The 16,031-nt window shown below is 37.9% G+C and overlaps 1 protein-coding gene across 1 annotated transcript; it reads left to right on the top strand.

The window, feature by feature from the left end:
- The first annotated feature begins 647 nt into the window (after positions 1-647).
- cldn15la (claudin 15-like a) lies at positions 648-14,153 on the top strand. The gene is made up of 5 exons (XM_020931164.2): positions 648-864; positions 9,091-9,255; positions 10,361-10,442; positions 11,773-11,883; positions 14,015-14,153. Exons 1-5 carry the CDS (start codon positions 648-650, stop codon positions 14,094-14,096), a joined length of 657 nt encoding a protein of 218 aa, XP_020786823.1. The 3' UTR covers positions 14,097-14,153.
- The last annotated feature ends 1,878 nt before the right edge of the window (positions 14,154-16,031 follow it).

Below are 16,031 nucleotides of genomic sequence, written 5' to 3'. Positions count from 1 at the left end.
CCAAAGCCCCGTGTCTCTGTCCTAGTTTCTCCCATTTTCATTTTAACGGTTCAGTCCATTCGATAAGTGTCAGATATGTGAAGAATAGTTTTCCGGACACAACAAAGACTTAACTACATTCATTTAATTTTTCATTTACACATAAAACTAACTCTGGGAATGAAAGAAAAGTGTCTTGGCTGAAAACACAACAACAGAATCATTGTTACGATGCTTCTAACGTTTGGATTAGATGCCAACAAGAATAAGAATGGAATAGAACGGGAAACAATCAAAACAATATTAATCGAAAGTGAATATTTACTCGACATTTGACTAGTTTTGACTTGTTTTTCTGATGAGTTTTATAGAATTGGACTTAGAAAAAGAAAGAAAAAAGCAAAAATTGAATAAACTTTGTTAGTAGGTCAAATAATCGTAATATTAAGATTTGGAAAACAACTATTTGCCATGAATTGAGTCATCACTAAAGCGAGAGAAACCAAGGTGTGTCCTCATCATGTCCATCACCGCTTTATGGTTTTATTGCAGATAAAGTCCTCTGCTTCCCGCTTCACTCGCACATTCAGTTCAGCTCCTCCGTCTGACCTGAGCTCCTCTCCCGCGTTTGCCTTTTCTTCGTATTTATCGCGACTCTTCGGTAAAAGATGTCGACGGCGATAGAAGCCACGGGGTTCGCCATGTGCCTGATCAGCTGGCTCATCACCGGCGCGGCTCTCACCAACGACTACTGGAAGATCTCCACGGTGTCCGGCAGCGTGATTATCTCCCAGAGGCAATTCGAGAACCTGTGGCACGCCTGCGCCGAGAACAGCGCCGGCATCGCCGAGTGCCGCGACTTTGAGTCCCTGCTCGGACTGCCCGGTGAGTCTCAGCTCATTACGGGCTCATTTGAGGTTTAGAGTTCGAAAGTGTGAAGCAATACGCCGTGGAAAAAGTGCTGAGGAGGTCGTAGGTGGAGATGGGGCAGTGGAGGCCTCTACCAAACTCTAACCAACTAAAACAGGCCTCATATCTCAACACAGACGAAGCAGAGCGCCGATCGAGGGCCGTGAATAATTGAAATATGTGCATGTTTAACACGTTAGAATTAATTGGTACGACCATAAACAGAAAAAAATAATAAGTGATTGTGTTTCTGGTAGAGTTTTTCATGTCATGTTTTGGAAAATACGGAGCTCTGGAGTTGATAAACTGTGCGTTGAGTTTTTTTTTTTTTTTTTTTTATTTTATAATTTGTCACATCCACAATAAGACAGACTTAACTAAACACGCATACAAAAAAAAAATAAAAAAAAATAAAATAAATAAATAAATAAAAATAAAAATAAACAATAATAATAATAATAATAATAAAATAAATAATAATAATAAGGATAAATAAATAAAATAAATCAATAAATAATAATAATAATAATAATAATAACAATAATAATACCCCAAAAAAAAAAAAAAAAAAAAAAAAGTTTTGTTTGTTTTAATTTATATTTTGTCTCTTATTTAAAAAAAAAGCAAAAGTGTGAAGCAATACGGCATGGAAAAACTTAGGTAGGTTCTGTGGCAGAGGTGGAAATGGGGCAGTGGAGGCCTCAAACAAACTCTAACCAACTAAAACAGGCGTGTCCGAACTTTTTTCATCAAGGGCCTCATATCTCAACACAGACGAAGCAGAGGGCCGATAATTGAAATATGCATGTTTAACACGTTAGAATTAATTGGTACGACCATAAACAGAAAAATAAAATTAAAAAAAATGTTAAATTAAGAACGAGGAAGAAAGTGTTTGAGTTTCTGGTAGAGATTTTCATGTCGTGTTTTGGAAAATACGACGCTCTGGAGTTGATAAATTGTGCGTTGAGATTTGTTTCTTTTAATTTATATTTCGTCTCTTATTAAAAAAAAAAAAAAAAACATAAAAGAATTGGTGCAAAAGTGTGAAGCAATACAGCGTGGAAAAACTTAAGTAGGTCGTGGGTTCTGCGGCAGAGGTGGAAATGGGGCAGTGGAGGCCTCTACCAAACTCTAATTAAAACAGGCGTGTCCAAACTTTTTTCATCAAGGGCCACGTATATAAACACAGACGAAGCAGAGGGCCGATCGAGGGCCGTGAATAATTGAAATACGTGCATGTTTAACACGTTAGAACGAGCCATCAGTCTTTATTCATGCTAACATCCCTTAAAACCACACACTTAATTTTAAATATTCGCTTTATCGAGGTAGATTTTCAGAAAACTTGCAGTAAAAAGTTAATTTCGGTAATTCACCTGGAAGCCTGAGGGCCAAGAAAAATTTGTCTGTGGGCCGCATTTGGCTCACGGGCCATAGTTTGGACATGCCTGAACTAAAAGCTGATGATCCGTGCTAGGGCTGGGTATCATTAAGTAGCTGCCGATACGATACGTAGGCCACGATACGATACATATCTCGGTACAGTGCACTTCCGGTTCGATACGATATATTTCAAATCAATTCGATACGGTTCAATAAAAAATAAAGTCTAAATCATGTTTGTGATATAAAAGTTTTTGTTAAACCACTTCTTGTGCAAAGTTCATATGAAACACAAACATTTTAATCCTCAAAACAGTGTAAATGTCAAATGTGTCGCATAAATAAGCAACAAAACTGTAGCTGTAACAAAATAATTTAGTAAAATACACCAAAAAATACTCTATACAACAGCCCACGATATCGATACTGTATCATCACTTTAAACGATACGATATATTGATATTTTGATATTTTTGCACACTCCTAATCAGCGCAGTCGTGTAAGATCTAAACATGTGTGAAGACAGTTTAATGATTTGTGAACCTTTGCTCCACTTTTGAAAATGGCCCCAAAATGAAATGAATCCACAGAGAGCGATTCAAGTGCGGTTACGAGCTTTTTAGTGAGTCGTCACGTTATTGAGGAAATACAAAGACAGACAAAAAAGAAAAAGCAGGGAATTTACGAACGAAGGCTAAAAACACTCTGCGTTTCTGTGTCTTTATTCGTCTTTACGGGTTTTCATTGAGGAGCCATCGACCAAAAATAAACCAAAATATACATTACTTGGGCAAAACGATGATAAACATGAACTGAACAATAACTAACTGAAAGAAAAATGTAAATATATCAAATTATTTTATAACCAAATAATCACCAAATGATCATGTTAACGAAAAATAATTCCAAATCCAAAATTTATTCTGATGTTTTGAGGTGGGAATAGTGAGATTAAAAAAAATACAACTATTAACTACTAAACACATGCTCTTCTTTAAAATTTTCTTTAACATTAAGTTTTATTTTGTACGATCATAAACGATAAACCTTTGCGCCTTCGTTGATGTTAAAATATCCTTACATTTCTTTTTTTTCTTTTTTATTCTCATTGTAATTTATTTCGCACGATCATAAACGATAAACTTTTTCGCCTTCGTTAACATTATTATTAGTTTGTACGACCATAAACGAAAAAAAAAAAATCTTTACATTTCTTTTTTTTTAAATTCTCATTGTGGTTTATTTCGCACGATCATAAACGATAAACTTTTTCGCCTTCGTTAGTTTATAAATGAAAAATAAAAAATCCTTACATTCTTTTATTCTCGTTGTGGTTTATTTCGCACGATCATAAACGATAGACTTTTTCGTTAGTTTGTACGACCATAAACAAAAACAAAATATTCTTACATTTCTTTTTTTATTAATCGCACGATTATAAACGATAAACTTTTTTGCCTTTGTTAACATTATTATTAGTTTGTGCGATCATAAACGAAAAATAAAAAATCCTTACATTCTTTTATTCTCGTTGTGGTTTATTTCGCACGATCATAAACGATAAACTATTGTGTCTTTTTTAACATTATTATAAGTTTGTACGACCATAAACGAAAACAAAGAAATATCCTTGCATTTCTTTTTATTTAAATTCTCATTCTCGTTCTTTCATTCTCATTGTGGTTTATTTCGCACGATCATAAACGATAAACTTTTTCGCCTTCGTTAGTTTGTACGACCATAAACGAAAAATAAAAAATCCTTACATTCTTTCATTCACATTGTTGTTTATTTTGCACGATCATAAACACAAAACTTTTTCGCTTTCGGTAAAATTATTAGTTTGTACGACCATAAACAGAAAAAGAAAAAAAAATAATAATAATGAAGATAAGAACGAGAAAGAAAGTGATTGTTTTTCTGGTAGAGATTTTCGTGATTGGAAAATACGGAGCTTTGGAGTTGATGAATTGTGCATTGGATTTAGTTTGTTTTAATTTATATTTTGTCTCTTATAAAAAATAAAAAAAAAAAAAGCAACATAAAAATATAAAGCAACTGGTGCTGCAATAAAACCATAACAATGGAACACTTCAGCGCACCATATTATTGTGCCACAAAACAATTCTGTGGTTCTTCTTTCATCTCTTGTGTTTACATTCATAAAGTGGTTAAACAATGGTCGGGTTATTGATTACCAAAACACGAAGTGAAGTTTTAAGAGCTTAAACCCAATAATATCTTTATCGCTCTTAGTAAATATCACAATACTGAACGTACATGACCACTCACTTCCATATTTCGAGATGTTTGTTAAGATGTTTGATAGGCTGAGTGTGATTTAAGAAACAGAAAACACACGGTCCCCAAAAAGCTTACGTTTAGTTTTTGGGACGGCGAGCTGGAGCTGATCTGCTGACCTGAGAGTGCGAGGGGGATGTAAGGGTGGATCAAATCAGTGAGGTAGGAGGGCGCTAGGCCGTGCAAACACTTAAAAGTTAATTATTTTTTTTTTAAATCAACTCTTTGGCTACGTTCAGACTGCAGGGCTTAATGCCCAATTCCGATTGTTTTGTGAAATCTGATGTTTTTGCAAGGTCGTTCACATTTCCAATTAAATGCGACTTGTATGTGACTCCAGTGTGAACATTAAACGGCCCAAAAGTGTCCCGCATGTGCACTGGAGACACGACGACGTCAACCGCAGCGAGCGTCTCTGTGTTTACGGAAGTTGTCCAAACATGGACGCAGCATTGAGCACCTGGAGATTTTAAAGTTCCTCTCGTACCGGAGCCAGAACATGAACAACTTACTTGTTTTAAAGAGGAGATTGAGAAGGAGAAGGACGAGGTTTTTGGTTGTGGTGTTTTTTGGGGCAGCGGCAGCGACGTCCGTTGAAAGGAACGTGTGGATGTGGAGACGGAGCCAAGAGTGGTGAGTGGTGATGTGCTTTCACTTCAGTAACACGGAGTTCATTAACAATTTTCGCCTACTTCAGTGCAGAATAGTGACGTTTGTGGCTTGTTGATAACGTGTAGGTCGAATGCACTTTGGCCGTTCAGACTGAAGTCGCATGTCAAAAGATCAGATATGTATCGGTTTTAGGACCACATATCCAAGTGTCCTGGGTCACATTTGAAAAAATCTGATCTGTGTGGTTCAGACTGTCATTAAAAGATCGGATACAGGTCACATAGAAACCAAAAAATCAGATTTGGGTCACTTCAGACTGCAGTCTGAACGCAGCCTAAAAGACACCGGGAGCCAATGGAGAGAAGCTAAAATAGGTCGTGTTTCCAGGTTCCAGTTAAAAGTTGAGCCGCTGAGTTTTGGACCCGCTGCAACCAGGAAAGTGCATTTTGCCTGACACCAACATAAACTGCATTACAATAATCCAATCTAGTTGTCACAAATGCATGTATGACAGTTTTGAAGTGTTGCGTTGACAAAATAGGTTTCATTTTTGCCAGTTGTCTTAGCTGGAAAAAGCTAGATTTTACAACAGCACTAATTTGCTGATCAAGTTTTAGATCTGGGTCCGTTTTGACACCTAAGTTTGTAACAACAGGCTTCACTAAATGATTTAATGAACCCAGGTCCACAGTTCAAGTTCAATTTACTGTTCTCATGATTTAAAAATTAACTAAACTGTATTTCAGTCAATTCAGTTCTTGTGAATGCTACTTGACCAAAATATTATACATAATTATTGATAAGTCACAATATATCGTCCTTTGTTTTAGTATCAGGATATATCGTGATGTATATCGTATCGTCAGATTCATGGCAATGCAACCCCCTGACAGACATTATTTTGGTTTAACCTCCTTGTTCTTGTCCTTATTCTTTCTCGTTTATTTAATTTAGACTGACTGTGGCTATAAACATTTTATCTGAGATATTTTAAACTATATTTTATAAACTATTCCTGTTTGTGGCCTTCTTTAGTAACATTAAAAGACTAAATATAACTAAGCACTTGTCCATTTGAAACAGTAAAACATAAATGAATCCCATGACTGTACTGTAAAATGTAAACCACAAGCGGCAATTGACATTCAGGCGCTGGTATCAATGGCTCACTTATTGCACCGCTCTACCCGGAGGACGTCTACAGGCCATAGAAACTATAGAAACGGGAAGTTCACTGAGAGTGAAGTCATCGTAAACTCCGTGTCCTGTCCGGCTCAAAGTCCACGTCTCCGTGCATGGCGCCAAAGAGTGAGCGGCCATTTCGGCTCAGCTTAACAAAGAGTCCTGCTGTTGTTGTTATTTATCGACTTTAAGCGCGTAAGATCCTTTTTAATCGGTTTTTAAGTTTACCTGGTTGAACAGAACAATCATGTACAGTACTCAAAGGTAGTTCCATGTAAAAGTAAAGCGTGTGTTAAGTATACAAAGGCCACTTCCTCGAAAAGTGACCCACCTTTTGTGTCACTTCTGCTTGGCCTTTGTGTCAGTCCAGCTTAGATTTAAAGGATTTTTGATTCTTGGATTACATAAAAGAATGATCGAGGAATGTTTGGTTGCATCGAGGCAATAAACTGATCCTTTAATTTGAGTTTAAGTCAGGTTTTAGTTTACTTTGCTCGTTCAGGTCTTGCTTTTACATTCCTTTCAGGCTCTGTTATGCAATTATGTGTGGGCAGCGTAGTCTCTGTCAGAGGTGGAGACTTGCAAGTTACTATTTTTAGGATTTGAGGATTGACTTGATAAAATGGAGTAAGACTTGGGACTCGACTTGGACTTTAAGGTCACTGACTTGACAAGACTTGAGAAGCACTTTTAAATTCTTAATTCTTGCTGTTTTGACCGTAATGATTCACACTAAGGGCAGTAGCTCAGTTGGTAGAGCATTCGCCCACTGATCTGAAGGTTGGTGGTTCGAATCCAGTTCTCGACATAAACATCTCGGGTTGAGCGGTCAGATCCACTGACCCACAGGTTGGCTGGTGTGATTCCAGCTCCCACAGATGAATGCTGTCATTGTGTCCTTGGGCAAGACACTTAACCCACCTCGCCCACAGTGTCTGTGTACACTGTGTGTGAATGTGAATGGGTGAGTGGTTCCTTGTTGTAAAGTGCTTTGAGTGCCTTGAAGGAAAATGTGACCATTTACCAAGATCTTGCCAAGACTTTTAAAAAGGAAAAATAAAGATTTCTACAATTCTTACTCTATAAATACTCATATATAAATATACTTAGATTTTTTAAGTACAATTTATCTTAAAATTCATATAAATTGCAAAAATCTAAGTTATAAAGACTTGAAATGACTTGAAGCTCAAAGCAGACGACTTGGACTTGACTTGGACTTATGGGCCAGTGACTCGAGACTCGATTTGGACTTGCCTGTATTTGACTTGGGACTTGACTCGGGCTTAAGGTCAAAGACTGGAGACTTACTTGAGGCTTGCAAAACAAAGACTTGGTCACACTTCTGGTCTCTGTATTCAGCATTTTAGAATTCAAAGTCGTTTTCTTTGCGTCGTCCGTGCGAATGATTAAAAAAGAGATTGTTTTTGTGGTTTCTCATGTTGGTGTTGTTAGTTAGGCTTTCAAACAGACGCCTTACCTCTGTTTTAAGCTCCTTTGTGTCCTCATTTAAACCCTAAGACACACACCATTTAATAAGCGGGAATTAGCCTTTGCAATACTGAGTTGTAAAGTTCATGTAAGGCCCCAGGTAAGTCCAATGAAAACAGACTTATCATGTCCTATCATTTGTCATCATTTAGGATTAAGACTTGTATCCTTTAGGTTTAGTTTGACAAAGCCGTTGTGTCAATATTTACACACTGAAAATGTATCTTTACCATCATAGTAGTTCTTCTAGTTCGACTTGTATGTATACATTTATATATTTATCCACTTTCCACTTTATTTCTATAGCACATTTCACAAACAAACAGTTTCCAAAGTGCTGCAAAATAATAACAACAATAATAAAATGATAAAATAAACGCTCAGATTTAATCATATTAGTCTTAAAACTTACTTATGCCCTATTGACCCTTGTCTCTTAATCTTTTTGCTACTTATTATTACCATTCGTATTTTTTACTCTTTGTTATTATATTATATTGTGATGTGTGAGCTACTATGTCCAGATAATGGACAATAATAACCCTTGTTGTCTGAGAAGATCCGCCACTGTTGTTGGGTAATTGAGAACATTTGAAATTAACATTTGGACCCATTTTAAAGTAATTTCTTCATAAACGCTAGTCAGCCTGCTGCCACCTAGTGCCTCCGCTCAATTTCATTTTTCTCCAGTGACTAGATCAGGAATCGGAACACACTAGACGGTTCGCAAAAACCCCGGAAGTGCGAGTTTGGGCCAATCAGCGAAGAGACAGACATTAAGTGTTGGCAACGATTCATGAGAAAGAGAATATTTGGTGAATTTTATCAAGGGGAAAGACGTTATTGTCATTCTTCCTGCGGGATTTGGAGCATTACATACGTCACGACCAAATAGCGATTGGTTGAATTTTTAAAAAAGTACTTGCCTACCACCGAGCGAACGAATCCTAATGCTGCGAGGTCAGACCGTTTCCACAAAATGAAACCGGCTGGTGAATCAGGCGACTTAAACCCGGCCTGTTTCTACAAATGGAATTACACTCACACATAGACTTTGACTGTTTATACGAAATCACAAAATAACATCACTTGAGATCCACCTTAACTTGATTTAGGGTTGGTACGAACAACATCGGACCATCAGAACCACCAGTCCAGGAGGTAGAAACTGTCTTGTTGATGCTTTGCTGACGTGTGTTGTGTGTGTTGTGTGTTTTCTCTCCTCACAGCACACATCCAGGCCTGCCGGGCTCTCATGATCGTGGCTCTGCTCTTCGGTCTGGGCGGGATGATCGTGGCTCTGCTCGGAGTCAAGTGCATCAAGATCGGTTCAGCCACCGACCAGTCCAAGGCCAAGATGGCTGCGACCGGAGGCATAGTGAGCGCGCTCGGAGGTAAGACAACGGCCCAGATTTACCTCGCTGTACGACAAACACAAACAGAAGCAAAGTTGAAGTAAAGTTCCAAAACTTCCAAAACTGTTCTCTGGTGTAATCAAGGACTGACAAGACTAATTACCATCAAATCTAAATCGCAATTTGAATAGATGCAATTGGCAATTTGCTGTATTTTAATTTTATTTTTTTAACCATTCTTTCCTCGACAAACAACAAAAGATCTGTACAAATATGTGATTCTCGTATTAGTTTGTCAGTTCATATTTTTTGTCTCTTCTCCTGGACGTGTTTAAAATGTGAAGTTTGAACAGAATTCATTTATTAAAACATAAATCGTAAATCTAGTTCCAAATTTATAATTGGGTTACATGTTTTTCCTAAATCATTCAGACCAAAGATAATCTATAATCCCACTATGCACCGTATACACTTGAAAATGACCCGTCGTGGAAATTATCTGTAAAACAAAACCAAAACATAAAAGAAGACTGTCTAGGTTGGTTTATTACATTTGCACCGGTAACAAACGGTCCAAGCCCTTCCCCCAAGAACAGTTTGCATTTAGGTCAGTCTGATTGGCCATTTGGCTTTCTTAGCTTTGAAGTGTAACACCTTTACTTTCGCATCTGAGTGCAAGTGAAGACGATCAACACTTAAGATGTGACAAAACCATCAGACGTGTAAATGACAAACCCAAAGGTACTTAGAACCTTCCTGTGAGAGACAAAGAATAGTGTGGTTTTTAACACTTCTTTCTTACTTGGCCAACAGAAACAACAACACCCAGTACTAAAATTTCCACCACAGACCAGTCGAAAGTTTGGACGCTCTCTTTCATTTATTTTTCTTCTTTATTTTCATGATTGTTTGCGTTGCATTTGCATTTTTGGTATTTCTTGACTCTGATGGGTCAAGGAATGCCAATCATTTCAGGAAACCATATCATGAAGCTCACTCAGAGAAAGCCAAGAGTTTGTGATGCTTATATAAGGTGTAGAAAGTAGTAAACATAAAAAAAAACATTGAGGGTATGGGGGGTGTTGACCAAAGTTTTGACTGTGTCCATAAATGGTTCTTATAATAACTGTGCTTGGTCTTTCAGGTCTGTGCACGCTGATCGCTGCCTCGTGGTACGCCTACCGAGTGGTCCAAGACTTCTACGACCCCTTCACCGGCGGAATCAAGTACGGCTCAGACACACACACGCTGGGTTTAGGACTGTGCCAAAAATCGAAAGATCACGATGTAAACTTTGGTCGATCTCGATGATGAGGCGAGCGCATTTTAATCGACAAGTCTACAGCGAATCGTGTGGCAGTACGAGCGCGTGGTGCACTGCTCTCTTGTTTAGGTGAAAGCTCTGAGTCCACACACACCAGAGCGCGTCTCTTTATGTCTCCTCACGTGTCGTCGCCTTTCACAAGTTTTGACTCAAACTGCTCTCTCTGCGTCTGCGTGTGCGTCTACTCCTGATGTCCTGCGCTTTAAGTCCGTCCAGAAAAACTGTGATTGTTTTCTCCCCAGACCGCCCAAAACCCTCAAACCTGTAAGACTCGTGTCCCAGTCTACAGCAGGTCAAAGAACCCCACAGATGTGAACATGGGCTGTGAGGTGTTCAGGAGCTTGTAATAAGTTATCATTAGCACTAAACCTTTGCAGCTGTAGTTGTTAATAAAACCTCTGATTTGGTTATTTGCTCCACACCACAAATTGGGTTTGCATGCCTCCTGTCTCGCCTGCGACAAACTGGTGCATCCAGAATTTGACAAAGGTGATTGCAGATCCTTCTCTGTTCACTGAAAGTATCTCTGCAGATTCTGTACATTTGTCGGGCGCCTCCTGTAAGTTTATTAGAGCTGCCAGAGGAGCTTGAAGGTCCGACGCTTGGAAATCATCCAACATGTCTGTGCACTGTATGTATGTGACGTAAACGCGTACGTGACGTGAGCAGATCTGACCAGAGTTTTGCGTCTTGAGCAGTGTAGATGGAAACTCTACGGCGGAGAGTATTCAACTTTTCCACTCTGCGAGGTGGTTTCAGATTTTCGCATTTTTAAGCCTCAAAAATGCCATCACTTCCGATTAAATATTTTGTCATTTTTACCCGCAAGCGTTCTCGTGTAAACAGACCTTCAGATGTCATCCATGCATGTTTGAGTGTTTTAGTATTTTCTCCTGGACCCTTTTCAAACCCTCCTTACGGTTGGCTGTAAGATTCTGTGCAATGCTCCGCCCACAAGTCTACATCACCCCGACAATTCGCCGTAAATGACCAAAAACATGATATAAAACTGTACGCAGCAACTTGACAAACCTGATGTGACGTGCTGCAGTTTCATTAGCGGGAAGAAAACTTATTAAACATGGTCGTACGTTAATAAAAGGTGACACGGTGATCTAAATATGTTATATGTTTGCGGTAAATACGCCATAGAAGTAAAATAATCCGTCTTTAAATTCTGTATTGTCAGTCAGGTGAGTCCTAATCCTGACTGTCTGTGTTCGTGTGTGCAGGTTCGAGATGGGGACGGGGCTGTACATGGCTTGGGCCGGAGCCGCTCTGGACCTGCTCGGTGGCGCCCTCTTGTGTTCGGCCTGTAAGAGAGCTTCCCCCCCAAAGAAAGGGTCAGTATCACCTGGGCTAACATGCACTCAGGTCAGGCAGCGCTGCGTACCGTGCAAATGGTTCTATATCGGATTTTTCACTTGCAATACCAACTAGTATGGAGTCTTTCTAAAACAGTCCATTTGATGTTGGTGGGTGCTGTCATTTTTTTGGTATAACATGGTAAAGAGGGCACCAAATTAGTTTTTTTTTCCATTTTTAACACTTAATATCTTCTAGAGAGAAATACAAAGTAGACAGCATGTGTGGGAAGGTGTATGTTCAAGATCAAACCTCTGTCTTTGAAACTTTCCACAGTCCTTCAAAGACGCCCTCACATTTGAAGAGCAGAATTTTTTTTAGCAAATTCAAGCCCCCAGAAATCTGTGATAAATCAAAAGCACATGTGTAAAAGTCCAGATTCTACAAGTATATTTGACAAATTTAAACCCCTTTGACCTTAAATCGTCTTTTAGATGCAGTAATCTGAAAGTGGCTCCTCGGAAAACTCTGCTCAAAACAGATAAGGAGGGAGTTGACATAATATTTTTAATGACAAAATTATAAGGAGTTGGGAGCTAAAATATGGGACTTTTCCTGTTGGAAAGTGTGTGAACCTCCTAGAATTTTTTTTTCAGTCAAATCTGAGATGGTCGAGCGGGAGTATTCAGGGATAAAGTGTGTCTTTTTATGACCAGTGCTTTGGAAACAACGGTTTATTTGTCTTTTTAAGCTCTTATAGTCAAATGAATTTTAAGTGATAGTAATAAAATGCTATAAAAAGCAATAGTCTGTCCTGGAAAAGAGTTCACACCCATCTCTCCGACATACAGTAAGTGACCTACACAGGTGGTAATACACATTTGCAGCCCTCCCCGACGTCATGATAAATAAGAGCGTCAGCTGAAGAACTTCATTTACATTTTTTTCGACGTCAAATTTGCATATTATGGCAAAAACACTGGGTCAGCGGATTTTCCACACTGACCTTTCCTACTCACGAGCAGGTACCTTCTTTTTACGCAAAAGCCTGTGTGCTGAGGTCGTATTCTCTCCTGTTGTCTTCATTGAGAGGTTTTATGGTTTTGTTTGTACGGTGAACGGTGCATCAAAAGCCTCAAATTATGATCAGATCCAGTATAAGCAGTGTTGTGAAGGTTACTTTCCCCTACAGATTACAGATTACATACCTCAAAATGTAGTTTGTAACGTAATCCATTGAATTACTTAAAGTGAGTAACGTAATCTGAATACTTTGGATTACTTGATTTGCTGTAGACGAGGAAATGTTCACATAAATGTTTTGTCTGATAAAAGAAAATAAAAAAATCCAGTCTTTATTTAACCAAATTAAAAATATTACTGATAGAAGAGGAGGAGACAAGGTCCACGCAGCATGGTTTAGTCCTGTTAAATCCTGTTTTAGACCTGGTTTAGACCTGGTTTTAGTCCTGGTTTAGACCCGGTTTAGATCTGGTTTTAGTCCTGGTTTAGTCCTGGTTTAGTTCTGGTTTAGACCCAGTTAAGATCTGGTTTTAGTTCTGGTTTAGACCTGGTTTAGTCCTGGTTTAGACCTGGTTTTAGACCTGGTTTAGACCTGGTTTTAGACCTGGTTTAGTGTCTGGCAACGAGTGGAATTACCAAAATTAAAAAAATTTAAAAAATTTAAAAAGACATATAGCCCGAAATGTGAAAACAGGAACATACCTCTGTGTAATCCATTTATTTCAACAAAGTAACTGTAATCCAATTACCACTCACTGAAACAGTAACTGTAACTGAATACAGTTACTCATAATTTGTACTATTACGTAACTCCAGTACATGTAATCTGTTACTCCCCAACACTGAGTATAAGTCACATCAACAACCCCCTCCACCTTTACCATTCTGGTCCATATCACATACAAGTCGCATTTAATTGGAAATGTGAACGACCCTGCAAAAAAAAATCTGATTTCACAAAGAAATCCAAACTGAGCAATAAGCCCTGCAGTCAGAACGCAGTCTAAATGTACAGACTGACTTTTGAACCGTTTACACTGTTTTAAAACACTCTCAAGCTTTTATTTAAAGGTGCACTGTGTAACTTTTCGGTTGGGGGTCAGAGACAGAACCATGACCTGACTTCCCGCTTCGTGTCTTTTACAGGGGCTACATCGCAAACCAACCCAAGACGGTGTACACGGCCACAGCCAAGTCAGACCCAGACTCGGGGCGCGCGTACGTCTGAGCCTCCCTCTGCTCCTCCGTCACTGTTTTTGTTTACTCCGAAGCTTTCTACTCACCTGTGTTATGTTCTATGAATAAAGTTTGTTATGATTTTCTCCGGGCTCCATGTTATTGCTCTGTGCCGCCACTAGAGGGACACGCACACTCTGTATGGACTGAACAGCTTCTGCAAGGCAATTCAATTTAATCTGTATTAAGAACACATAATATCAGGTTCATAGTATAAAAAAAAGAACAAAAACTTAAATATACAGTGGATGTTATAATGTGCACAGACAAAAGAGCCAAGTTTCTCCACAGCTCAGAGGAGAATCCACCAAATATCTGGGCGTCATTGTCGATGATAATCTAAACTGGAAGGAGCAGCTGACTGGGTGATCAGAAAAATTTATAATATCTTTTGATATTTTCAGAAAATTTAATAAATTTCTGGACTCAAAATCTATACTTACATCATACTATAGTTTAATTTATCCCTTCTGTTATATTGTAATATAGTCTGGGCTGCACTTTCTCTACTCCTCTGAACAAAATATTATTGGTGCAAAAATATTTTGTTCGAATTGCAACTCATTCCTGCCACTAACATTGTCTGCTCATTTATTAATCAAACTTAACATTCTTAATATTTATGAGATTAATATTTATCAAATTTGTATTTTTATGTATAAAATTCTTTATAATTCAACAATGATCCCCAAACATTTCACATTTTACTTTAAAACCAATGCAGAGATTCATAGATACAATAATCGTCAAAATTTTAATTTTCATGTTTCAAAATGTTTTGTATTAAGAGTGGATTTTTGCTTATGATCCAGAGGCAGGAAATTCTTGAGCCAATTTTCACATCTGGTTAGTGACAGCATCAGAGGCGCTGAAACAGAGATTGAGGAAAGAGAAAAGAATAGAATAGAATAGAATAGAATAGAATAGAATAGAATAGAATAGAATAGAAAAGAATAGAATAGAATAGAATAGAATAGAATAGAATAGAATAGAATAGAATAGAATAGAAAGTCTTTATTGTCAGTGTACAATAGTATAATGAAATTCAGTGCTGCTCCATCAAAGAGCAAGAATTAATAATAAATAAAACTAATGAACGGATGTTTGATATTTCATGATAATGTGTAATAATTATTCAATTGTGGATGTTTCATTGTATTTTTGATCCATGTTTGTATCAAATTCATTTAATCCAAGGTGTTTAAATGTAATTTTTTTATTATTTTTATTGTTTTTATGCACGGTGATAATGTTCAGTTTTTTATGCATTCATAAGGTGGAATCTTTAATATGACACCCTTTTGAGTTTTTTGCCTCTTCCAGCACCTACTTGTTTATTAAGAGTGTGTTTTTTTTTGTTTTTGTTTTTGTTTTTTGTTATGTTATACACGCAAAATAAATAAATAAATAAATAATACAAAATAAATAAATTTGACAGAGCTCCTCCCAAAACACACTTGAGCTTGAATGATTTGATTGTTCAGATTCATGGCTCTACACATAAATGAAAAAATACAACATCTGATCGTGTCACACCACAGTTCACAACCATTTCACTGACGTTACAAAACCTCAGCACTTTCAAAAACCATAAAAGAGTCATCGAAGGCCACTGTCAAACTCTGCAAACTCTTTTTCTTGTAGTTGCGCCAAGGAGCAGAAACATTTAACAAGAAAGTGCAATTTCGACGTCACTGGAGCACACGGAGAACTTACGGACAAGCATGCTGCAAGTTTATTTGTACAGCACAATTAATACACAAAGTAATTCAAACACTGAACCTATTTATGTCACATTTATTCATTAACCTTGGACAGGGGGACACAGAGTTATGAGGACAGAGGACGGGGGGGTGGACAGTGGACAGGGGAGAGTGGACAAAGACACGTACGGTGGCAGGTGTAGCGAGTGCATTAGTGAATGAAG

Source organism: Boleophthalmus pectinirostris, unplaced genomic scaffold, assembly GCF_026225935.1.
Source record: "Boleophthalmus pectinirostris isolate CB_2022bp ecotype Guang Dong unplaced genomic scaffold, ASM2622593v1 HiC_scaffold_16, whole genome shotgun sequence".
In the NCBI taxonomy this organism is placed as follows: Eukaryota; Metazoa; Chordata; class Actinopteri; order Gobiiformes; family Gobiidae; genus Boleophthalmus; species Boleophthalmus pectinirostris.
Note: the sequence above shows the minus strand (reverse complement) of the source record. Positions and strands in the feature narration are given on the sequence as shown.

Bases quoted from the DNA above. Each gene is read 5' to 3' on its own strand.
- cldn15la (XM_020931164.2), top strand. From the start codon at position 648: ATGTCGACGGCGATAGAAGCCACGGGGTTCGCCATGTGCCTGATCAGC. The intron at 865-9,090 runs GTGAGTCTCAGC...CTCTCCTCACAG, and splicing joins GTCCCTGCTCGGACTGCCCG to CACACATCCAGGCCTGCCGG. The intron at 11,884-14,014 runs GTCAGTATCACC...TGTCTTTTACAG, and splicing joins GCTTCCCCCCCAAAGAAAGG to GGGCTACATCGCAAACCAAC.